At 42.7% G+C, this 24,725-nt stretch overlaps 1 protein-coding gene across 1 annotated transcript in view; it reads right to left on the bottom strand.

Moving 5' to 3' along the window:
* The window catches only part of ATOSA (atos homolog A), a 48,560-nt gene extending 24,440 nt beyond the window's left edge, over window positions 1–24,120 (bottom strand). Inside the window, exon 1 of the mRNA XM_059823948.1 lies at window positions 24,063–24,120. Within this exon, the coding sequence (XP_059679931.1) occupies window positions 24,063–24,078 (16 nt within the window). The 5' untranslated portion in view covers window positions 24,079–24,120. The remainder of the gene's footprint in view (window positions 1–24,062) is intronic.
* Window positions 24,121–24,725: the final 605 nt, after the last annotated feature.

The raw sequence follows: 24,725 nt of genomic DNA, 5'->3' as shown, positions 1-24,725 counted from the left end.
CCTAGAACAGAAAACAGAGTGCACTTAAGCTTACAGAATATGTGAAAATTTCTTCCTAAAAGTGCTTTTATATTAAAATACAGATTTTCCAATATGAGATTTCTAAATATATAGTCAATCTTTTTTTTTTTTTCCACGCTTCCTTCACTGATGTTGCTGATGATGACTGTTTCATCTTTCATCAAGGCTTCCCCAGCCAAGGGAACTGTGTTTGGAAATGAGGATGATGACGGCTGATGATCACCTTTCACTACAGTTACTCACTAATTCAAGAACCAGCTTAGCAGCAACCACATGGCTGAAGACGTACAGACAGAAGGCTTTCATCGACTTACTCAACTTTATGTTAGCTGTAAATATCATACTCCAGTGGCTCCATAGATGTTGCTTTCTTTTCAAAGGAAGCCCAACACGAATTAACAATGAAAAAGCACATGTATTTGGCTAAGCCTTATCTCTTTCTGAAGGCATGTCATCCATATGACAGTTGCAGCAATTGAGTACTGGCAGGTCTAACTCCACGTGGAAGCCAAGACATCCCTCCCATTAAACAGGTTGACAGCAGCTATGCATTAAATACCAGCTGTGATAGCATTTTTGTAATACATAAATAAAAACGCATACCAGAAGTTTTATTTGAGGCCTTAAACGCAATACAATTCAGGACGACAGACATAAGTTTCCTCTTTAATTTGTTTAACAATCCAGCTTGACAAAGAGTCAACTATTTGCAGACTTCTGCAATATTTTATACAGAGATTGGTTTAAAGATGGAAAGCAGTAATTTGTGATAATAAATCACTCTCAGATGTTACTGGAAAACAACACAGGACTGTTTAAAAATCCTACAGTAGGTATTTCAATGCTTATGAGAGCTGCCAGAGAGAGCAGCCCTCCACTTAAAACACAACATGTTTGCATCTTGTGCTGACCGCATTTTTGCTCAAGTGTTACTCAGTTTATTCCTCTGTAGCTTATCATCTTCACAATATATGCAAGTATCTTTGGGAACAGCATTCATAGTGATGTAGGGTTACACTTGCCAAAAACCACTGTTTTTTAAGATTTCCCCACTAACACTAAAAATTAATCTCTTTGGGGTATTTCATTCTTTATCTCATCACCTTAAATATTTATTGTGCTTAGAAACTTTAATATACTTTCAAGTGTTCTTGTGCTCATTTTCCTGTTAATGCTGATAAAATGGCACGTCTTTTATGAGGAGGAATGTAAAGTAGCCTTCAGCTCTCAGAAAGATTTTGAGTGAACTATTTGGAAGAGTCATTAAGGGCCTGAACAAAACTGTAATGGGAGCACACAAAACTCCTGCTGGGAAAGGAAGGCCAGCTATGCCCTGGGGGAGCACAGGTTCCACTTTGGTTTATCATCACCAGGCACAAACTGGTATTCTTCTTCCCCAAGATCATCCTAAGAAAAAGAACGGTTACATCATGTGCCATTTGCTTCAGACTGTAGTCAGACCTCTTGAAAATAAACCAGAGTGAATTTGAAAAGTGCAATGTGAAAGCACTGACTCATTTTTGGGTGGAATCAGCAGGGATGCCACAGCCGCTGGAGTCAGGGAAACCCCCTGAAAAAAGTACCATGTTGACTTACGGCATCGCACATTATGGACACCCTTCACTAAGCAATGTGAAGGGTTCAGCCATCAACATAATATGGTTGTCAAAGCAAGTGAAGTTTTGTAAGTACTAAAGCACACAGCCTTCCACACAGTCTTAAAACTTTCAACAACCAGCAGCCAAACATTCTCATCTTCACGCTACAGTCAGGTGCCAACAAGCCCAACCCATGGTTTTTGATAGCTGTGATCCTCAGACTCTGAAGTTGGGAACTACTGACTGTAATAAGCTAATTTAAACTTGCACAAATCAGACATCCCTGGTAATTCCTCCCTGCTTTTAATCTCTTGAAAAGTATCTTTTTTCAATGTACGGAAAGATACAATACGACTATTTGTAAAGACTACTGAGGAACCTCTTGTATGTTGAAAATCTCCTCAAAGCAACCTATCAGTATCTATTTTTAATAGATATTGCAATTACTCAGTTTTACTGTGGTAACAAAAAACCCCAAAAACAACAGTAAGCCAGAGAAGGCTGTGGGATGGGGGTGGGCAGAAGTCTAGGTGTTTGGGGAAAAAAAAAAAACAAAACCAAAAACACATCCATGACCTAGTCCACTTCTTAGTGAAAGTAGTCTACTCTATTAAAAAAACCAAACTGAGGCCTCCCATGTGCATGATTAGTATGTCATTTATTCAGGGGCAAGAATTTTGATCATCATCTAGATATATCACATTTTCAAAAAGTTTTGGTTTCGTTACTAGCATTACAAATTTGGTAAGAGTGCAAAAGAGGTGCTATCAGTAACTCACCAGCGCAGCGATAAGCCCTGCACCCACCCAAAAAGCAACCCCTCTCCCTCAAGGGCACACAACACTCCATTTCAAATATTCTGTTGTCTTAGAGGAACCTATAAAAACTATAATATTGTGAATGAAAAGAAACCCCTGAGAACGCCAGCACTGTTACCCAGGTCAGCTGATATCCCTGTTTCACAGACAGGTGAAAGTCAATCTGCTTTATTTTTAAATTCTAGAGAAGATCACAGTCTGTGCAGTTTTCCACAAGGCTGAAAAGAGCTCATGGGCCAGGAATTAAAGATCTGAAACTGCCTGGGCAGTAATAAACTTTTAGTTCAATCCAAACCATCAGAATAGTCATTTTACATGTCTAGATCTCTCTCATCTGCGCAAGTACTGAATAGCTTCATGGATGTAGGTTTTGTTCCTCTTTGTTTTCACGCAATTTGAAGAATTGCCAGGATCTAGCTGAATGACATGTATCTTGTTACAGTTCAGATTTGCTTTAAGATTTAAAAAAAGCAATCAGACTAATGAAACTCTGGAGCATTCAGACCTTGTTAGTTTTTTCCTCCACACATACGCACATGTTGGAAAGTACCTTTTTAAAAACTGGGCCCACTTGAACACTGAAATTTCAAACAACATACTTGTTTGCTTACAAAATTTAAGTGTCTGCTTTCCCTCTCCCCTTCATTTAACCATCCTGCCAGGCTTGCATTGCAGCTTTGAAGGCTACCAGAAACACCCAGCCACCGGGCACCTCGTTGAACAAAACAAGTTTATGACAATCCTAGATGCAAGACATTCATCCAAAGTGCCAAAATTAACACAACTAGAGCAAGAATAATAGTGGTGTATTCATAACATATCTGTTCAAAACAATTCTCCCTTCTCAAGGGAAAAAGTGAGTCCATGGATGACTGCACCGTTGCTGGCACAGAGCGAAGACAGGCACGGTGAGGGCCAGCAGGCAAAAGTCTCCCCGCACAGCGCTGACCTCGAGTCACCCATCATCCCTGGCCTCCGCTCCAACTTTATTGGTTGCACGTGTGTTTCGTAACACCCTGTACTGTGTATTCTTAGAACATACTTTCCAGAGAACCGAAGGGACAGGGCTCACCCCTCCACGACCACTTCCAAACCAATCTCACCAGCAGCAGCAGCATCCTGCTCCTCAAGATAAACTAGCAGTTTATAGAATAGTAAAGGATCCAACCTCTATGTTTGTGTGCTCTAAAATCAGGTGACCTGTGAGTCAAGAGACAAAGCAATAAATTATTAGGAAAAACAAAACACTAAAAATAGTGTACACTAGCAGCATACGAAGAACAACAGTTCTTATCCAGTCAGAGCTCAAGGCCCTCCACAGCCTCTTTCGTATTCTATGCAAAAACAACTGACGTAAGCAAAGACAGATAAACAAATAAAACCCAATTTTAGTTCCTCCCTGATAACTTCCAAATATATATTTAGCCAAAAGCACACAGCAGGGGGGAAAAAAATGTTGAATTTGGGACCAGCAGAAAAGGTGTTAATGTCCAAAGTAAATATTCAATGAAATCTAAATCAGAAGATGTCAAAATGACTTTCAGAGAAAATTGCTCCAAGCTGCCTTCAGCTCAGAAATGCCAAAAAGTAACTATCTGCTATACACCAGCTACTAGCATAGCTCAGGCAACGTTAAGGCTTTGCCCACTTGTCAGGTTTAATAGATTTAATAAGTTATTGTTAATGCTCAAGTTGAGCATCAGAGAAAAAAAGCCCCACAAACGTTGCAGAATTCAAGTGCCTGATAGATGTACTTGTTCAGTCAACCCCTTCAGTTACCAAAAAGATTATACAGAGATTTTGTTAGAAAGCAATAAAGAAAACAAATTTCATTACTATCAAGTGGCAACAACACAAAATTTTGTTGGGAGGAAGAGGATTTTTTTTTTTTAAGAGATAACAAAAAAGTAAGTGTAGAATAGTATAGTCAAAAAGATTTTAAATTTACATATGACTACATTGGCTGTTACTATAAAGAGCTGGGTTTTGCAATCACTTATCTATAAGAACTAATAAAAAACATATCTGAGAGATTTTTAGCACAGAACATTTTATTCTTACCATCTGAATTAGTGGCTGATCTCGAAAGGACCGGAATCTGGCATGGCAATCCAGACAACAAGCAACCTGCCCTCCTTATCCCCAGAAAAACATGCAAATTGGGTTCACGACACCCTTATTGCCAGGTTGGATCCCTAGGAAATATCATTTAGAGAACTGCTTTCAGCAGGAGTTGGTTTTACTCTTGACTATGGAAAAACACGGTCTGATTTTCCCGAGAGAGATTCTTCACAGCCCAAGCTGTGACGGAGCTGGAACTCGCCCTGCCAGTGGGGAGCAGTGGGCCAGGCACAGCCCACGTCAGTCCCACCCCGGCTTCAGCTAGCAGATGGCAGTGCCTTATCTGCCTGCTCAGGGAAGCGCCAGCGGTGCCCGCAGGGTTTCTCATGGAATTCATCACCGAAAACGAGTGCGAAAAAGACATAGAAAAGATTTTTGCCTCACCAGCATCCAGCCTTGTGAGGAAGGTACGTCTGGTCAGTGTCTAACAGGAAACCCTATTTTCCTGTTGTCTTTTTTGCCTCTCAAAACATCATCTTTCATAACAAGCAAATGACTTTTTTTTTAAATTTTCAAGATCTTCCATGGCTTAACACCATTCCTGTTGTCTCCCACTTACTATCGCAGTAAACTTCCAATTAGCCTCTGATTGCTTTAATCACTTGTACTTCCTCAGCCCTGTGTTGTCCTAGAGTCGGGAAGAACACACTTGACACAAAATGACTCTGCCTTCCAGCTTCTGTGTAACAGTGAGAAAGGCTTGTTAGCCTGCACGCTGGGAGCACACGGTTTATCTGCCTCATCACTATTATCCCTTTGTTTCCTTACAGCCCTTTGTTGGAAGTCATTGATCTTGTGTTTGATACTTGCATAAGGTCTGAGGTGAGGATGGTCTTTTGTTCCATGCTTGTATAATACCTGGCAAAATGTGATACCTGCATGTGCCTCTTAATTTTTATCACAGATAACAAATAATAATCTTCAGGTAGTAACTCTAGGAATTTGTTTCCCTTCTCTTTAGAAGTAATATTATGACTGAGTTATACACCTGGAGGCTGAAGAATTCCTTGATCCATCTAGACAATCAAACACAGCAACATGATACACTCTGGAAATACGGTTTGAGAATATAGTGGCTTGGTACACATCTACATGAAGGACCTTCATTCTGTAAAGCAGCCACTCTTGTAGTGTAAGACCCACAGGCATAGATGTACCTCACAGAAACAGCAGGAGCTGAAGAAACTACGTCTTCTTAACAGCATTGATAAAACAGACTTACAACAGGTTGTTTATGCTTCACGAGAATTGACTTGTGTTCAGTAATAAACACAGGTCTTGTTCGTGGCTTTCCCGGGGCAGATCAAAACCTGCCTCAGAAGCACTTCCCTCCAGTAGTTTCAGTGCCATGGAGTTTAGTCTGTACCAACACTCCTTCAGGTGGCCTACCCTAGAAAGAGAGATTGAACCTTCTATTTTGAATTTAACTACAGTAGGTACAGGAACTGTAAAATAACTTTGCTATAAAAATAAGAAAAAGAGCACTCAGGATCTTTCTAGCATCCTTCCAGCAGCCAAAGGCAAGCACCTTAGCAAAAAGAGCACGGATAAAGTAGGGCTGTAGCGGTATTTCTCTGGAATACTCTCCCAGTCTTTAACAACTGAACCAAAGGGGCAGAGAAGGTCCCACCCTGTGCAGCGGCAAACAGCTTCAACCCCCTCCGTGGCCCCCGCCACAGGCCTCCACTGTCCTGCGGTGACATCCCCCTACTCCCACCGAGGAGAAACGCCTGGCTGCAAGGGCAAGTCAGACAAAAGGCCACATCCACCCCACGAGCTACAGGTTCCTCCTCTGTACCATGCCCAGGCCAAATACACGGAGCTTCCTACCTCCTCCTCCCTTTCCCTCTTGCAATGCTGTCCTAGTTGCAGTAGGTAATTTTCATGTTAAGTTAAATGAAAAGGATTCAGATAGACCTGCTCAGATTATAAGCTTTCTTATTCAAACTAATGCTTTAACTGCCAGGCATTTTAAAGTATACAGTCCTTCAAACATCTTTTTAGAAAGATCTTATAGGAACTAAAATATGCAAGGCCTCTAGGAATTCATATCCACATTCTCTTAGTTTATGTTTTCTCCTCCTCCAGCTGGTCTGCTTTGCCTTTTAAAATTTATTTTAAAGTCATAAACCCAACAAGTTATCTTCAGTTTCATAAACTTTGCTAAAACTGGAGAGAAAAAAAGTGTTAGTTGCCACAGCAGCAGTGAGGAGTCGCTGGGTCAGGATACAGAAAACTTCTCTTGTTCTGTCTGATCATTTGCATCAGAAGTTCAGCCATCTGTTATTAACTGTTTAACAACAGTCTTCCGTGTCGGCAGTAGTGCTTGCTATTTAAGTTTGCAGAATATATCTCCCCACCTTCAAGCCCTTTCATAAAGCTCCTAATTAACACGGAAATGCATCTGAGGGCTCAGTTATCTTTCAGGTAGGATGACCACCATTACTCAAACTTGGTCAATATTCTCCTTTCTCACCCAGGAAAAAGCATACACTTTTTGGGGCAGACATCATCCTCTGGAAGCAGCAGCTTTATTGCTAGAGACACTAATTTGAAAAGAATTTCATCAGACAGTAGATGATGTGGCTGAACTGCAAGACAGGCTATATATATCCCTCCCATTTAAGCATACTCCACCGGATGTTATATGCCCAAGTTCCACAGCATCCCTCGATCTCCTATATCCCATCTTCTCAATATTGCAGAAGAAAACAGTTTTGTAATTTTATTTCAGAGTATGAACAGCATAGACTCAACGATGTGTTACTAGCAAGGAAATACTGCCTTTTATTCTCTAAGAGAATCCAAAATACATTTGTCTACTAGCTGTATACATTGCCAAAACAAAAACTTAGTTCTCACATTTCGAAGGTTAGAATTTTGGAGTTAAAAATCTTTCACCTTATGTTGACTTCACTATTTTCATTCAAATCTGTATGACCTAAAGCAAAATACTGACTTTTTCTGAATCTAGTCCTAGGAGAGCAGGCCAGTCTTGTTGCTCCTCACTCATCATGCTCTCAGAAGAAAGGGGGAGGCTATACAATGACAAAAAGGGAAGAACATGACTGTTTTTACTTCACAAAAAAAAAAAATCAGTACTATTAGGAGCAAGTAAGCGGCCTTCAGCAAGAAGTCCTTGTTTCAGCTTTTTAACACCTTAAAAACTGCATCACATATGCTAAGAGCACTCTGTTCACAGGTACAGCCAGTAAAGCTCAGATCCTCTAAACTTATGAAGTGGAAGAAAAATTTGAAAAGTATTTATGTGGGAATATGGATAAAGAGTTGCAGAGCATCAGAAGACTAATTCACACATCCAAATAACAAGACAGTATTTTCCAGACTAGTCTTTCATTCAGATGACAAGCAGACCACCAGCCTATAACATGCACTAGCAATCTCAGTGTGGCAAGACCTGGTGCAGAGACAGCACTGGCTAAGATGCCTTCTCAGATTCTACTAAGATGAAAGATTTGGTAGATACAGCCACACATGCATAGGATAGATCTGATATAATGCAATGGTTTAGAGACTCACATGATACTATATCAAAATAAGAACCCAGACAGTTTCATTACTTCTGGTTCCAATGAGAACAATGCAACTAAACAGTCCAGAAGTGTCTGAAAAGGTTTTTCTTTCAGCATGTTCAGGAAAAGTCTCCATTACAGATTCACATGTGAAGGCTTGAACGTGAATTACATCCAGGGCAGCTTTCTGACTATCAAACCATGTCAACTCCAGAGACTTGGGTCAACTCCAAGAAGCTATGCAAACACTGATGGCACACCTAAGCCCAAGATAAATACAGTCACACTGGGGAAGAACTGTTAAGCACATTTTCTACCTACATGTGAGGCACCTACTAATGCCACTGAGCTGCCTTTTTTTTTTTTTAATTTCCCCAGAATAACTGAAAAACAAGAAAATGTAAAACAAACCAAACAGTACAAATGCACTGTTAATAATAAAGCTTTTAAAGAACATTCACAAGGAGAAGAGATAAAAACACTCAAGAAGTCAAGAATTTTATTTTAACAGACAACACATTAAACATTAGATATATAGTATGCAGGTTAATTAGGAGTTGATACTCTTATAACTTTATTACAATACGATGTCAGTTAGAAATCACACCTACAAGCTGGAAACTTCTACAGCACTGCTGCTAGAACAGAACTAGCTATCAGGGTACTTAAAAAAGCACACAGGAAAAAACCATAGGACTTATTAGGAAGTGCCCTCAGGTGAGGAATGTAAATTAAGAATCCCTTTATTTTATCTGAAATAAAGAAAAAGACAAAACAAAAAGCCCAGAGCAAACTATTTTCATGACATCTGACCTCTTCTACTGCAGTTTCTTTCTGTATTCATCTTCTCTTTGTGCTTTCTTACTTCATCTCTCAAAACTTTGATGTTACAAGCTGTTCATTGTCATCTAAGTGGTGGGTAATTTATCTTGTGGAACTTTGTCAGAACATGTTTGACCACCCAAAAACCTCCTCCTAGCTAGCGAGGCTACCTCCAGCTTCAGCAGGTTTGTTTCAGTTATTTGCAGTCCAGATTATTTAGAGGGTGGGGTGGAGGGAAAGGAGTAAGGCTAGCAGACCAAAGGCAGAGACTGTACTTCTTCATCAGAAATGCAAGGAGCTCTGAAAGAACCGAGATGAAATTGATGATGGTGGAGCAGCATGAAGCTCCTCGAGTAATTTTTCCAATGCTATTAACCTTCACCTACAAGGCCTGCCCTTAAGCAGTTAAACAGTAACCTGCGAAAGTAAAAAAGTTACAAGAGCGACAATATATGCTTCTTATTTAAAAAAATTCTGGGAGAACGGCCAGGCCCATAAAATTGTTTTTAAACTTTATTTGGGAGGATAAATGAGGACATTACAACTCTCAAGCTGTGTAAAAGACTGCTCATTTCAAAATGGACACCAGAGCCTACTATGGAATTTCGAATGCATAAAACAAAAGAACATTTTTGATAGTTTTAGAACTGAACTGTGTCACACAGCACGATTCAGCTACTTACAAGTTTCCACATTGTAAGTCATGTTATTAAGCTTTAATAGTCTTCTGGCACTCAAAAGAATAAAATGTTACATAGGGTCAAAATTCAAAGGCTTAACAGAATTTCAGCCAAGAATCCAGTTTGCCTCCCTCTCTCCTAATATATGGTAATTTTCTACACAGCAAAATGGCAGACACTAAATTAACACATTTAAAATTTAATATACGCAATTATGAAATTCCACTTTGTCCTCTCAAAAATTCCTTACTACTTTATGAAGCAATGCCTCAGTGATTCAAAACCAATATTCCCACACAAACCACAAGAGTACACTAGGGGAATTGTTCCCTCTCCTGTATCAGGAGGTGAGCATCTAATGTCAGCAGGCTCACTTAAGCTAGAACTCCGGTACCTTTCAGAGGAATACCAAGAAGCTCTAGACGCAGGCTGAAAATATATGCAAGTACTTGGTTGGAACAACATTTTGTTTTTGGAGAACGAGTTTGCACAAAAAGGAATGGATAATCCTCAATTCAGCATTGAGTTCAGTATGCTACTTAATTGGCTTTAAACATAGCATATAGTTGAGCAACCAGTAAGTTGCTAATTAAAAATACGTATTTTTAGTTGCCCCCAAAGCTGACATATTTGCATCAGCTTCATTTGCCCCAAGACAAACAAGTAGTGGCAAAGGGCTGATAATGCTTTCATGCATTGTTTCTAGCAGAAATCAAAACACTGTAATAGCTTCCTCCTGCTGGAGAGAAAAAAAAAAGGAGAGAGAAACTTGACCTACATAATAAGGCACAGAAGAAACCCAGTTAAGCTTCAGGGTGTTTTGGGGAGGGGGGAGAGGTTTTTTCTCCCTAACAATGAAGAGTCAAGCAGTTACATATGGCTACACTAACTACAACTGTTAGCAGATTTGACATTTAAACTACATGGCTCACTTTTAAGGCTTAGAAATATCCCCCTCCTACTCCAGGCCGTTTCATACTCTTGCCCTAACAGGGTAACGAATTAACAGAGTTAATTTTTAGGCTTTCCATTACTTTCCTTTGACCTAAAGGGAGGCTGAAAAAAACCAACAGAAAAAAAAATATCACAGAAATCCAACCTTTCGTAGGCTCAGTTTACAGAAGGAAAGGAAGAACCTATGGTGCAACTGTTTGGTTTTTTAAAGGAACTATTTACAGACGAAGGACAGCACACTCCTTCGGCTCAACCGGAGAGGCAAACATTAGCACGGACGGATTTTAAACCACCTTTCACAGAAAAACTCCACCAAAAACTGCCGATCACTCGGCAGTTACACCGCTTGAACCCGTTTCAGGCCCGGGAAGACTGCCCGGCCCGGTGCTGCCGGCCTTCACGGCCCCCCCGCCGCTCCTCCCCGCCTCCCGGAGCCCCCTCGCCCCCCAGTCGCCTGTTCAAATTCCGTCCTCAGCCACACCATCCAAGGGCACCCCAAGTCTGGGAGCGCGGCAGCCGGCTCCCGCAGCCCGCCAAGCCCGGGGGGAGCGGGAGCAGCCCGGGGGGGCCGGTTCCCTGCCGGTACACACCTTCTCCGCGCGGCCCTGTGCTCCCGCAGCGAGCCCCGCCGGCGCGCCGGCGCGGGTGGGTGCCCACGGCATCTTCCACAAAGGAGGCAGAGTAGGGGCGCGCATAGCAACAGGGCCGGGCGCCGATTGGCCCCGCCGGGCGAGCGCCGGCCTCCTCGGCGGCCCGGCCCGGCCCCCCCCCGCCCCCGGCCGGCGCCGCCGCCCTGCCGGGGCAGGTGAGCGGCGGGGGGAGCCGAAAGGACCCACAGCAGCCGCTAAACCCGAAACTAAACCACTAAAATTGGTACTAAAGCGCTGCTGTTGACAAAACCGAGCGTCACTGCCAGGCGCGCCCCTGCCTAGGGAATAGGCTGTGGCGGAACTGCCGACACGCGTGGGGCGTCGGGGAGCGCGACCTCCCGCCGGGCCGGGCCCCACCGCCCTGCCCCTCCGCAGCCCCCGCGGGGGCAAACGCTGAGCCGGCAGAGGACGGAGCCGCTGACCCCGAACGCCGGCAGCTGGTCCCACCTCCCCCTCGGCGCGGGGCTTTGGAGCCGTTGAAGGGCGGCTGGCTGCCCCAGCCGCCGCCAGCAGCAGCGCGGCACGGCCGCGGCAGGAGGAGAAGGCGGGCCGCGCAGGGGCCGCGCCGGCACACTGCCACCCGCACCAGCAAATAACTCGAGGCTCAGAAGAGCTTCCAAGTGCGCTGGCACGGCACGCTCGATGCCCACACACAGCGCCAGTTTGGAAGCATCAGCCCCGAGCAGCCGCGTACGCCAGGGGATGAGTACGCGCATCCGGAGTGGCAAGAGACAAGGGGCCGTCCTCCCCGCAGCCACCGCGGGCTGAGGGACTGCCCACAGCGCCCCTCCACTGCTCTGCTCGGGCCCCTCGGAAGCGGCTCCGCCGCCTCGTCCCTCCGATCCTTAGGGCGTACGCAGCGGGGAGGAAAATCCAGTCACTAGCTCTCCTTGCCTTACTGTCGCTCTTAACCCTACCTGATGAGCTGCCTACTCCAGCATTTTTCCCGGCCCCCTCCTCAATTCTTTTGGGGGGCACTTCTGGAGACTAATTTATGAAGTTGTTTCAAGAGAGCAGTCTCAAAACTGCACGTATTATTCTCAGCGCAGTCTAAACATGTTGTCCACATTAAACAATTTCATCCAGTTCTTACCTATTTACAAGGACTAAAGTCAGATGACATTCACCGTATTAACATAATCAGCACACAAAAGAAAAATCTTACTCTCAGCCTAACCACGTCACAAAACAAGACTAAAACTCTTGTTCTGTAACTAGATGCCATGAAACTACAAGCAGTCCAGATCAAACTAGACTTCACAACCACATTCAAAATCCAGCAGCACTCACTAACCCATTCAAGAGCGTGGAAAACACACTACTTACTTCACATAACAATGACTTTGCCCCACTCACATTTTATATAGTAGTGTCATTTAGCCGTGGGTGCGAGAAAACAGCCTATACCAGATTTTTAAGTAGACATTTTATCCGAGGAAGGTTGGATACCTTTTAGTAGTTGGCCCATTTAAAGATTGTAGATACAGATAGTGCCTTACAGAAAGTTATACACAAAACATACCATTTCATTAGTCACTGACATTCAAGGTTCCTGTATATTTTATCTCGGTTTGCTTTCCAAGTATTTTTCTTTCATGGAACATTTGCTTCTACAAAAACACCGTAGTTTACATAGTTGTCTGAAAAAGCAGTTTCAAGTTTTCTTAATCAAGCCACAACCTAGCCTTTGGAAAAAAGTACTCAGATGATTTTCTATGAAATGGTTATTCAGTATCTATGGGAGGGGTAAGAGGGATATTTAGCACACTGGTAAACACAGTATGCTTAAAAGTTTTGCTAACAAGAGGCAGAAGCAACAGCCCCGAGTCAACTCCCATGGGGGCCGGCAGAGACAGCATTCAGGAGCCACCAGTTGTTTTTACAGGCCAAATAACAATGCTTTAGTGAGGAGCAGCTGCCTCTAGATGACAGGCATACCCACCCACCATCATGCTCCTGAACAGTCTCCCCACATTGGGCTACTGGAGTGCAACCACAAAGATCCTTTTCACACATGATATTCTTCAAATACAGTAAAAGTAGGACAGCATGTTGACTCTCCAGCTTTTAAGCTTACTAAGCCAGCCATAGATATACACAGTTGAGCTCCGTGCATATTTGTGGAAGAACACCCCAGAAATGTATGCATTTGGCCTAATAAAATGCTAAATTTAGAAATTACAGTATTAGAAATTCCACCAAACAAAACTCACCTTGAAGCATGCTACTCATTTATCAGTTTGATCTTGTATTCTTCCACAAATTCCAGTAGAGGCACAACATACATATGATAATAGGACATTGCTCACGTGACTGGACGTAAGAGAATACATTAACAGATAGAAATACACATAGGACTTTATCCTAAGCTGCATATGCCACCATCATAAAGTAGCTGCATTTAAAATACTACTAATACCCTTGCAGTTTTAATACTGTGCGAAACGACCAATAATAGGCAAGATAAACAGATTGAATTTTAACCCACCTTCTGCCACAAACAGGATAACACCTATTAAAATAACAAAAGATGAGGTCTTGATAAGAATGGACTTTATCCAACACAAATTTTAGGAATAAGTAGTCCTACTCATTTCACAAAGCAGGAAATCCCAGCCAAGTGTGGCTCATCTCAGTATCAAGTCAACTATGCATCAATTCAGCAGCACCTGCCAGCAGACATAATTGGCATCATCCCTACATTACAAAAACACACCCAACTTCAGCCTTTGGAGGGCCATGCCAAAGCACAGGACGTCTAGTAAGGAGCTAGTTCAGAAAAACACTCTAGTTCAGATTCCAGCTCTGCCTTGTGCTGGAAAAGTGAGGTGTGCATGTGACCCCTAAGGAGTGAAGCAGAAGTGACTTCATGGCACTTTATGTTTACACAGCCTAGTTGTAGAGACAAGCTAAAAACAAAAGCACATTTCTACTAATGCATCCCTTGCCTGAAACAATCATTTTGGACTGAGTCATTGATTTGCAGAATATAAAAGCACTAAGCATTCATATAGACAACCCTATTCCCTTTCTTCCCTCTCAGACACTCAGTTCCTCAGAACATAGTTGAGGTCAGTTCTCGATGCTTGCAATGCATGTTAAAGAGCTGATAAGGTATACTATCCAGTCTTAATAATTTATGTATAGCCTTCCTTCTTCTGACGTTTAAAGTCAAATTTCATGAGTGAGAAAGACTACATGTAGTCTATAGCACACCTAGAAAAGTTGAAAGTATCAGATGCTAACAGTTCCACTATGATTTTAAAACAAAATCAGTGCCGATCCTAAAGCTGCTTAACATTTCATGCTAGAAGCTTAACTGAGAATGAATACAACCAGCTTATAAAAAAGTGTCCTAAAACATTTATGAAACTGAAGGCCATTATATATTCTCAAAATGAAGATGGGATGAAAGAACATACAATGCATATCAAGCAGCATCACTTAACCTTTTCTCTCTAACAGAGCCAAAATACTTTCTCACAGAAACTCGTTAAATCAGTGAGACTATCAGCAGGAAACACCCAAAGGCAGTACAATAAAAGCCAGGTATGCCAATTTTAGTGAACCTAATCACTCGATGTAAGATGAGGCAGATGTGTATTCTAGCAGTTTTACACCGATCTCCTGATCTTTACCTTCAGATTTTTCTAGGATTATCAACTATTCCTCCCATTTCAGCTCCATAAGCTAGCTACTTGGTTCTACTCGTTCACTTTTTAACAGCATGCACACTTCTAAAAGGGGTCTTCCATACCTGCCTTGCGCTAACGTGGTGTAAGCAGTTACGCTGCCTGAACGTCCTACATAGGGAGTACTGCCACTGGTGTACTTAGGGCTGCAATCATTACTCAGCCCTCTCCTCCAATTCTAGTCCTCCAAATACATTGTTTCTCACGGCTTCTCCATGGTAAACAAAATTTCTTTGGCCGTTTGAATAGCATGTGCTTCAGAAGGATGAAATTGTTTCCCCTTTCAAAATAAAGCAAAACAAAGCCATACTTTTCATTAAAAGGCATCTGAAGTGGGAAACCTTGCATAGGAAACATGCTTCAAGAGTCATGTTTAAAGAATTAGACAGCGGAGAAAAAAGGATTTACCTTTGAGCAGCATGAATGTTGATATTAATCCCCTTCCCCTAACCATGTATTCCCAGTCCATACTGATCTTGATGATTTTGTCCCTGTTCAGTTCCTGCTGGTAGGAAACTCCTCCTCCTTTACCCCACGTCACTGGAATATTTACTAAAGCTCTTCTCTTCCTGATGCATCTGTTCTCTTCCCCCCTACCCTCAAGTCCAACTACTTCACCAGAATTAAAAGCCTGACTAAAAGAAGCTGTAACAAAAAAGAGCAAGTAAATAGGATGTCTTACTGGGGCTGTATTGTAAATATTCAGAGCTAACATGCAAAGAAAATGCACTGATACTTGTGACTTTACAGAAAACTGCACAAAGCATCAACACAATGTACCAAAAATCCACTCTGCTAACGCAGAAGTTATGCCTTCAGCAACTAGTCATCACAGACATTTCCTCCGATATTAACCACCCTCTCTGTCCCTCCAAGTCTGCAGGCAAAGCTTTCTACCAAACTTGCTGACCTGCCTGAAAGCGTGAGTGAGCCACGGTTTGTTTCACTTACGTTGTTGGGCTAGTGCCCTGGCAGGGAACCAAGGAGAACAATACCTGGCAGGGGAGAAGGGCGTCCCACCACTCTGAAAAAAGAGTGTGCTGACCACAGCAGCTCTTCCTCCACTTCTCCTTCCCCTGACCCTCAGAAGAAACCACCACCACCCCACCACCTCCCACCGTGGGGTACTGACAGTACTGAGGATACGGGCTAATACTCACCATCCTCAACTCTTTGCTTAAGTTCTCTCTCTGCCCTTCCCTCCCCCATTATACCCAACAACAAGATGATACTTGCACAGCACCCTGAGAAAGAAGCTTAATTTATTGCAGCACAGAGAAGTGTGAAACATGCCCTAGAAATCCTGAAGGCTCATCAGTAGGCAAAAGGAATCCCTGCATGCACAGCACCATTAAGAGGTTAAACTAGCATAAGGAGTCACCTGCTTCTAGTCTCACTAAAGTTCACAGTCTAAAATGGACTTACTTGCCAACCTGGTTCCCAGGGATCTTAATGGGGGGAAAAAAAAAATAATCACAAACTTCACAGGATGCAGAATGTAAAACAGATGACATGGCACATGTGCAACCAGAGATTCTTTATTTCAGATACATTCTCTTTTTTTATTATACCTCAGAAGAAAATCCAACTTGTTTTTTTCCCTAGGAACAAAAAAAGTCATACTTAGCAATGGGTTTAGGAAATGCATTGATCACTGCTAAGAGACAAGTGTAAGTGGCCCGTGGTTACTGGGTACTACATACCTGGACAGAGAGAGATTGGATGCCTTCCCACAAAATGAAAAACCGTCAAATCAAAATAAATGTCTATGGCAGAGCTGAAGGACTCTTCTTACTGCTCTTAAAGAAACCAAGTTGTCCAGAAGACTTCTCAGTAAGACTATTTTGTTCACCTTTGTTCTTAATAAGGGTTCTTCCTTTCAGAACACCCATGGAAGTGTCATCAGTATTTCCCATATGTGGAGTGCTTCCTTGCTCCATCTGCCTCCACTGATTCATACCCAGCTCTTCTCCAAATTATCCCTGAGAACGTCCTCATACTATCCCATTACATCTTTGCATTTTGAGTCAACATAATGTAATAATACCATCCCAGACAGCAACTTTAACTAGTTTTGGTCCCAAAGCTAACATTAAAAGGTAATGCAACAATCACTAGTGAGAAGAACTAGTCAGGCCCATTTAACAAGGAAGAATATATATTAATACAAGCAAGTTAAGTATAAACATTTTATTTGGTCAGAATAACACTGAATCGTTAAGAACAGCTGGAGAATTTTCATGGCTTTTACAACTCAATTATACTGTTTACAAGTAGCCTTTATAAAAATCTCTCTTCCAATCCTGGTACAGTTATGCATGCATATCAAGAATAATTGCACATGGCTTCAGCTGTGTGCTTATAGCTATGTTCATCCCACCCTGCACCAGACAAACAGAAAAAGGAATATGTAATGAATGTGAAGTCTTCCAAAGTCCAACAAGCACTCTTCTGTATTTGCATTCACCCAGGTTTATAGACATCCTTAATTGCCTACTTATACATGAAGTTTCTGTACTCAGTAGTACAAAGGTAACCATGCAATTGTACGTGTACTTCTAAAACAATTTAAACTTAAAAACTAGCTTCTGTCTAAACATTAAATACAAATAACCTGCACAGACTGAACAATTTACTACGACCTTGAAAGACAATGATGTGAGACACCTTCAAAAATCTAAAAAACATAGTTTACCAAGAATCACATCAGAATGAAGAAAGTAGTTATTTTAGCTGTAATTATGGTTAAACAGCAAGACCTTATTGACTAAAAGAACAGCTAGTAACTGCCAGACTGTTATCCTAAACTTGTTGCTGGTAGGATAAAAGGCTAAGACTATTTCACCACCATTTAACAGTTGCTATTAGTAGACCTTTGTCAAAATAACAAAGAAACATTTTATAAGCAGTGAAGTAGACAGAACAAGTTCTTTTAACAAATGTCATATAGCTGGTTTGTTCCCGTCAGTTACTCTGTTTTCACAGAAGATTTCTAATTTTAATAAGCAGAATTTCATTTGGCAACAAACTCACATCTCTCATGAGAATCTGTATTTATAAATGTTAGCTTATTTTTAAAAACATTTAGAAGCTGGCAGACCTCGGATCCAATAATAGTTTCAACACTGCTCTTAACAACTAAGTCCAATGTAATATGCTTCAGCCCAGGGATCTGATCAGGCACGCCAAAGTTTCTCACTTCAGCAAGAATACGGTCAGAAGGGTCAGTTATAGAGCCCAAGCCCATGGGCTTGGCATATCCACAAGCCCCAAAATATCCACCTAAATGCCACTCCAGCAGCATCTGTTTTAGCAACAAGAGCCCCTCCGAAGGCAGCTAGTATGGACAACTCCAACCAAACAAAAAGAAAATGGCAAAGTTGTTACTAGTATGGTTTGTTCTCTCTGAGGAACAGGCACGCAGTGAAGAACTCTCACTGCTGAACATGGCTAAAAGCACTCTTCCAACCCTAGGGCTACTTCTACAACGGGAGGACTTGCCTCGCTGTCCACACGAGGTGCGAGTTGCAGAACAGGTAGGAAAACTTTAACATAAGCAGGTATTTCAAAGCAAAACTTAAGATTTTCCAATTCTACAAATGAATATCCTTAGATTTTTTTTTTTTTTGGGGGGGGGGAAGTTAAGCACCTAAAAGCTAAGAATTCTTACAAGTTAAATTTTTGTAGTAGAAATTTAATAAAAGAGCATATATTCCCATTTCTTGGGTGCAAGAACAGAGTTGTATTGAAAGAATTAGACTCTACCCTCAATTAAAAACAAAAAGGCTTATATTCCTGTTCACTCATCCTCATCCACTGCATCTATATATTTATTATGTGTTATCAGGATAAATCTGCTTTCCCCAAAGATTAGGGCTAGATGGCTTCACGCCTTATAAATGGAATCTGAGTGTAATATCCTGACCACCTGTCGGTTTGGTTGGGTTTTTTACCCTGAACAGTTTTAGCTATTCTTTCTTTCAAATAAAACCAGCTTATTCTTTAAAAGTAATCCACAGAGGAAAAGCAGACACCCCCCACACACACCCTTTCACGCCGGTCAGAGCTAGCCTCCCTTGCCACACGCACCTCTCGCACGTGCCCCTGCGTGGCGGAGCGTGTTTGCCAGCACGGCTTCCTCCCGGCCCAGGGAGCAGCGTCACCTCCAGCTCATTGTCACCCAACCTGCACTTACCTGTGGCAACCAAGCCCGAAGCATTGCCCAAACACTTTTGGAGTGACAGCTCCACTAAGCAGGAAGCACCTCATTTCCCGTTTATTACTTTGTTTACTGGCTACATCGTTCTACCATGGAAAAGTTTAAGTGCTTCATGACATTTCACTGAGAAGATATTATAAAATTAAAGTGTCTGTATCACAGTGCAATATAGGACACTAAAACACCACTCATCCTTTTTCAGAAGATATTTCACACACAGAATCACTAAGGTTGGAAAAGACCTGTAAGATCATCAAGTCCAACCATCAACTAACCCCACCATGCCCACTAAACCATGTCCCACAATGCCACGTCCGCACATTCCTTGAACTCTTCCAGTGATGGTGACTCCACCACCTCCCTGGGCAGCCTGTTCCAGTATTTCACCACTCTCTCAGTAAAGAAATTTTTCCTAATATCTAGCTTAAGCCCGCCCTGGCGCAACTTGAGGCCATTTCCTCTAGTCCTGTCACTTGTCACTTGGGAGAAGAGACCAACACCCACCTCTCTGCAACCCCCTTTCAGGTAGTTGTAGAGGGCAATAAGGTCTCCCCCGAGCCTCCTCTTCTCCAGACTGAACAACCCCAGCTCCCTCAGCCACTCCTCATCAGACTTGTGCTCCAGACCCCTCACCAGCTTCGTCGCCCTTCTCTGGACACGCTCCAGCACCTCAATGTCCTTCTTGGAGTGAGGGGCCCAAAACTGAACACAGCATTCGAGGTGCACTTCCTGATCTGCATACTTTGTAGCAAATCATCTTTGCTAAAAAGTTTTCCACAAAATTTTTCACGGAGTTAGTATAGGGCATAAAACTAAGTCTTGTTTTTAAAAACAAGGACCTTAACCCAGTCTCCTAACTTAACAACTACCTTCACAACTCCTAACCACACTAGTTCAGCTCGCTTCCCCCCAATCACATGCCTCCTCATCCTTCCTCATAACAATTTGAGGAAAAGCATTCAATCAACTGTTCATCTTCATTAATCTCTCCTCCAGCTTTCCTCACAGATACATCCAGAAATCCTTCAGCTACGTTTCCAACAGGAGGTAGTAAACAGGCTTTTGTTGAACCTAAGGAGTTAGCTCTTTCCATACCAAACTACCAAATAAGGTAGAAGAAAGTCTCTTAACCCAGTTACTACAAACAGACCCAGAGGCACACATCCGAGTTTGACTTGCAAAGAAGGAAGGAGAAGAGAAAAAGCAATCTTCAGATTGATTGTTCCTCTCTTGTAGACAGAAAGCCATTTCTTCAAATTAGGATAATCTCAAGGAGGGAATTGATGCTTCAGAAAGTAAGAGACAACTGCTTTTTGCCCAATTTGTAAGTGAAAACAGAACAGTCTCTACACAGAGAACACACAGCAGAGGAATAAACAAAGCAAGGTAATAAAGAAGTAAGAAAAGACTAGAATAAGGTGATAAAAAACAGCCAGCATGCATTTAGAGACAAACAAGCCTGTCTTCCTCCTTTAACTGATCATTCATGCAGTGAGGGGGAGGGAGGAAGGAGCAGTAACTCTGAGCTATTTAGACTATAGTAAGACTTTTGATGTCTTGTAACATCCCCACAGCAAAATATGACTATACCATAGATTCATCGAAACCACAAGATTTTTTCCATTTCTGCACCGAGTGTACTCTAAGAGCACATAACAAGCCTCCTGAGTTTGGCAGTAAGCTATCACCCTGACATTATGCAATGTTTTCATTAACTCTGATGGTGAAACAGTGTGTTTATACAGTTTATGAACAAAGCTGAACTGGAAGAGTTTGCAAGCACTCTGCTAGTTCTGTCTTCCAAACTCCATAAACTGGCAAAGTGATCACAAGTCATTAGAACGAAGTTCAATAGAAACAAGAGCAAAGCTCTGTACTTGAGAAAGGAAACAGCGGTCCAAACATGGAACATGAAGCAGCTGACTAGGCAGCTGTACTGCAGAAGCTAAATCGTGATGATATCATGGATCAAAGCTAGGTAAGCTGATACGTTGTTACTGCAAAAAGAGGGGGAAAAACCTCCAGAACTCAATCATCACTCCAAAGACATTGTATGTAAGAAAGGGGGATAAATCATCCTTCTCACTGGCACTGGTGAAGCCTCAGCTGAAGCAACGTGACCACTGTATTTTGAGATGCTTCAACACTTCACTTTAAGAATGGCAGCATAGGAAAGGTAAAGCCAAGGAGAAGTATTTTAGTTACTGCATTCTCTAGACCCAGTATAGAGGAAGTTATGTGCATATGCTTAGAGCAACCACTGCCCTTCCACACTGACACCCCACCTGATGGGTAAGTCCTGAGTGATGCTCATGAGACATGTCCTGTGAATGCCCTGTGCCTTTGCATGGCAAAGGAGTAAGTCCATTTTATCCACACTTTGAAACCTCTCTTCCTCACTTGCAAAACTGCTCCATAGATTTGCTATGCAACATTCCACATTCCATCTCTTCCATACTGCTCTCATATTGCAAGTTTATATCTGTAATTTTCAAACTTTTCTTACTTTAAAGAGAGGTAAGTACCTTAGGGCCAAATTTCCCCTTTTTCTTCATTTCTGCTCATCCCTCTCACCTCCTTAAAATATTCTGTAACATTTCCCACTGTTAAAAAAGTGGTTGCACATTTAGATCTCCCCTTTCTTCTTCTGCACCACCCATTTTTGCTGGTGATAACAAGAATCTTATTGGTAGTATGACAAGGGCTAAACCATACCTTCTCCCAACACACCTCAGCATTACAGTCTTATTAAGTATAGTTTTAAGCCCAATTCTAACTACAAGAACTACAACTCTCTGCTCCAAATGGATTCTGATGTAATTATTTGTAAGAATTAAAAAAAACAAAACACTTCAAGTCTTTTTAAGTCTGTTTCTTTATGTTTCACCTGGTGTGTGGATTTGCAATCTTCTCAGGATTTTGAGAGTCTGTAGAAAAGTGGAGACTGCGCAAGCTGAGTGGTCTGCTTCTCCCCTGTCCTTTGCTATTAACTTGCGACAATTGGAAGCAGGTGACTGCACACTTGACTGCTTGTATCCTGTAGTGCAGCTGCTATGCAGAAAGCAGCACATGTAAACATTTGCATGATTCGTGCCTCCTAAGAGTCTCTGTGGGCTGCATGTGGCATTTAGGCAGCACTTTCACAACCCCCTTTGTGCATGGTATTGCTCTATTACGTTAGCACCACAGTTAAGCTAGAGGTATTTACCAAAATGGCTGGAGATACTCTCCAATGTTTGGCAAGAGCCCTGCTTTATTTCAAGATTTTTGTTAATTATCTTAAAAGAATTTCAAGACAATACTTCTGAAGGGTTTCACCCAGTGTGTGATAGACATTTTACAATGGATAGGAATCTCAATTTATTCACTGTCAGTTTAGGAAAAAAACAACCACAACAACCCAACAACCTAAAAACCTGCTTGCTTTATAAATTTGGTTCCCTTTACACCAGACAGGTTAAAAAAAGGCATCTGATCATTTATCATACAGCAACTAAAGATGTTCCCAACATTCAAACTTTTTCTGCCTAAAAATTAAAGAAAAGAATAGACAAAGGTCATACAGAGGTTTTGAACTGCTACAGCAGAACATTTTAAAGCTGCAAATATTGACTTGGGGTTTACCTGGCTATTTTGAAATTTTATTTCACCTTGACAGTAAATAGTTTTCAAACTTCAGGGTCTAGTATTAAAATCTAAAGATATTTTAAAAACAACCTGCCTCACTGCAATCAATCAGGTGAAGGTTTAAGCAATTAAGAAACAAGGAGGAAAGCAAAAAGCCCATTTCAAATCCCTACTCCTTAAACGCCATTAATTCATGCATATGTTTGCTATCATTTCTGTACTATCAACACAGCATGTAATCCTTTCAGCATACACATACAAGAAATCCACCTAAGAGTGGTCATTTATGCGGTGTTGCTATTAGCAAACATGTCATTAACAAACCTAATTAAGATGTGTATGTCATGTAAGTGTTAGTATTTAATACACGGATATCTAAGCTATATTAAAGTGTTTCTCAAAACACCAAAGTGATTATAACACAAAAAGAATGTGTTTTTAAAATTGAAAGCAACCAGATAAACAATAGAATCATCAAAACTTTAAGAAACCCAAATATGTAAGCAAGGAATTCTTTTTAATTAACACTCAAAATGCTACGATGAGCACTCATAAGATTTGTTTAAAAAAATAATCTTGCTTTAACTAACAGGAATCAATAATCACTGCTCATGCGGATCAAAATAGAAGTCGTGACATATTTTCAACTCTAGGGGCATCAGCAGCTGTTGCTATACTGCAAAAGAGCTGAAGTGTTATAAGCATATACGCAGGCAGTCGGCTTTATTTCTCTGTAAAACCAGGTGCCAGTAATCCAGATAAGATAGTAACCAAATGATCGTGAAAAATTAGTATTTCAGCATGCTTGTTATGATACGTCTCCTTTACAACTGGAACAGAAACCACTGTCAGGTTATAAAACACCACAGATGGAAGTTAGGGTTATTTTCAGGGTGTTTTTCAGCTACATTTTGACACTTTTGTGCATGTGCTGGCATTGTCTGCCGATGCCCGATTTGCCTTTGACCGACTCTTGCCTCAGCACTGCAGTTCCGTGCTAACCAGCCGACTGTATTTGACACGCAAACTGCAGCATTCCCAGAGCAAAAGGAGTTTGCTACGGTGTCTGGCTCCCTTCCATCCAACCAAGACAATGGAGAGCCGAAGGGCAGGCAGGACATGGGGCTGTTAATCACCTTCGGAGGGTACCTTCACAGTATCATTAGCATTTCCCGGGTTGAACCCGAGTAACTGGATTCTCTCCCATCCCCCCAAAACGTCAGGGAAGGGGATCAGGAAACAGAGCGGTAACACCGGAACAAAACACCAGGCTACTTCTAATCCTAGAAACAAAACAAAACCAGAAATATCTTGATAGACCGTTTACCTCGTTCCGGCTTCATTTTCTCTGTTTCCTCAGAGAGGTCTGAAAGGAGCCGAAGTGCTCTGCTGCTCTCCCCGAGACGACTGGCTGTCGCTGCCTCCAGCTAGCGATATTAATTATTTTTCGCGTGTAAAAACAAGGAGCCGAGGCCGGCCGCGCCGCCGGGGGCTCGCCCGACCCCGCCGCTCGCAGCTGGGCCCGCCGGCAGGGAGGCTGTGGCGGCGGCCGGGGGAGGCTGAGCGCCGGCGGCCTCTCCCCGCGCCCGGCCAGGGTGTCCTTCCGTGACACGGCGCCGAGCGGGGCTATTTATAACCTGCCGGGGAAAGAATCCCACAACAACAGACCTCGGCTCACCCCCGGCCGCGCCGGCTCTGAGTCACCGCGGCCCCCGGCGACGGCAGCCCCGGCCGAGTCCCCTCCCTCCCGCCCGCCCCGAGGAGGGCAGCGAGCGGCCCCCTGCCCCGCCGGGCCCCCAGCCCGCGGCCCCCGCCCCGTCACCGGCCGGCGGCTGGCGGCGGGGGGCTGCCCGGCACCTTCATCCCCGGCCTCGCCGCTGCCGCCCGGGCTGCCGGGCCGTGCCCCCCGCGCTTCGGCCCGGTCAGACAGCCCGCGCCTCCCGCCGCCGCGGAGCGCTGCTCTCCATGGCTCTGCCTCCTGCCCTTCCTC

The sequence above is a fragment of the Gavia stellata genome, chromosome 13, assembly GCF_030936135.1.
Source record: "Gavia stellata isolate bGavSte3 chromosome 13, bGavSte3.hap2, whole genome shotgun sequence".
Taxonomy (NCBI): Eukaryota; Metazoa; Chordata; class Aves; order Gaviiformes; family Gaviidae; genus Gavia; species Gavia stellata.
This window is presented reverse-complemented; position numbering and strand designations above follow the sequence as displayed.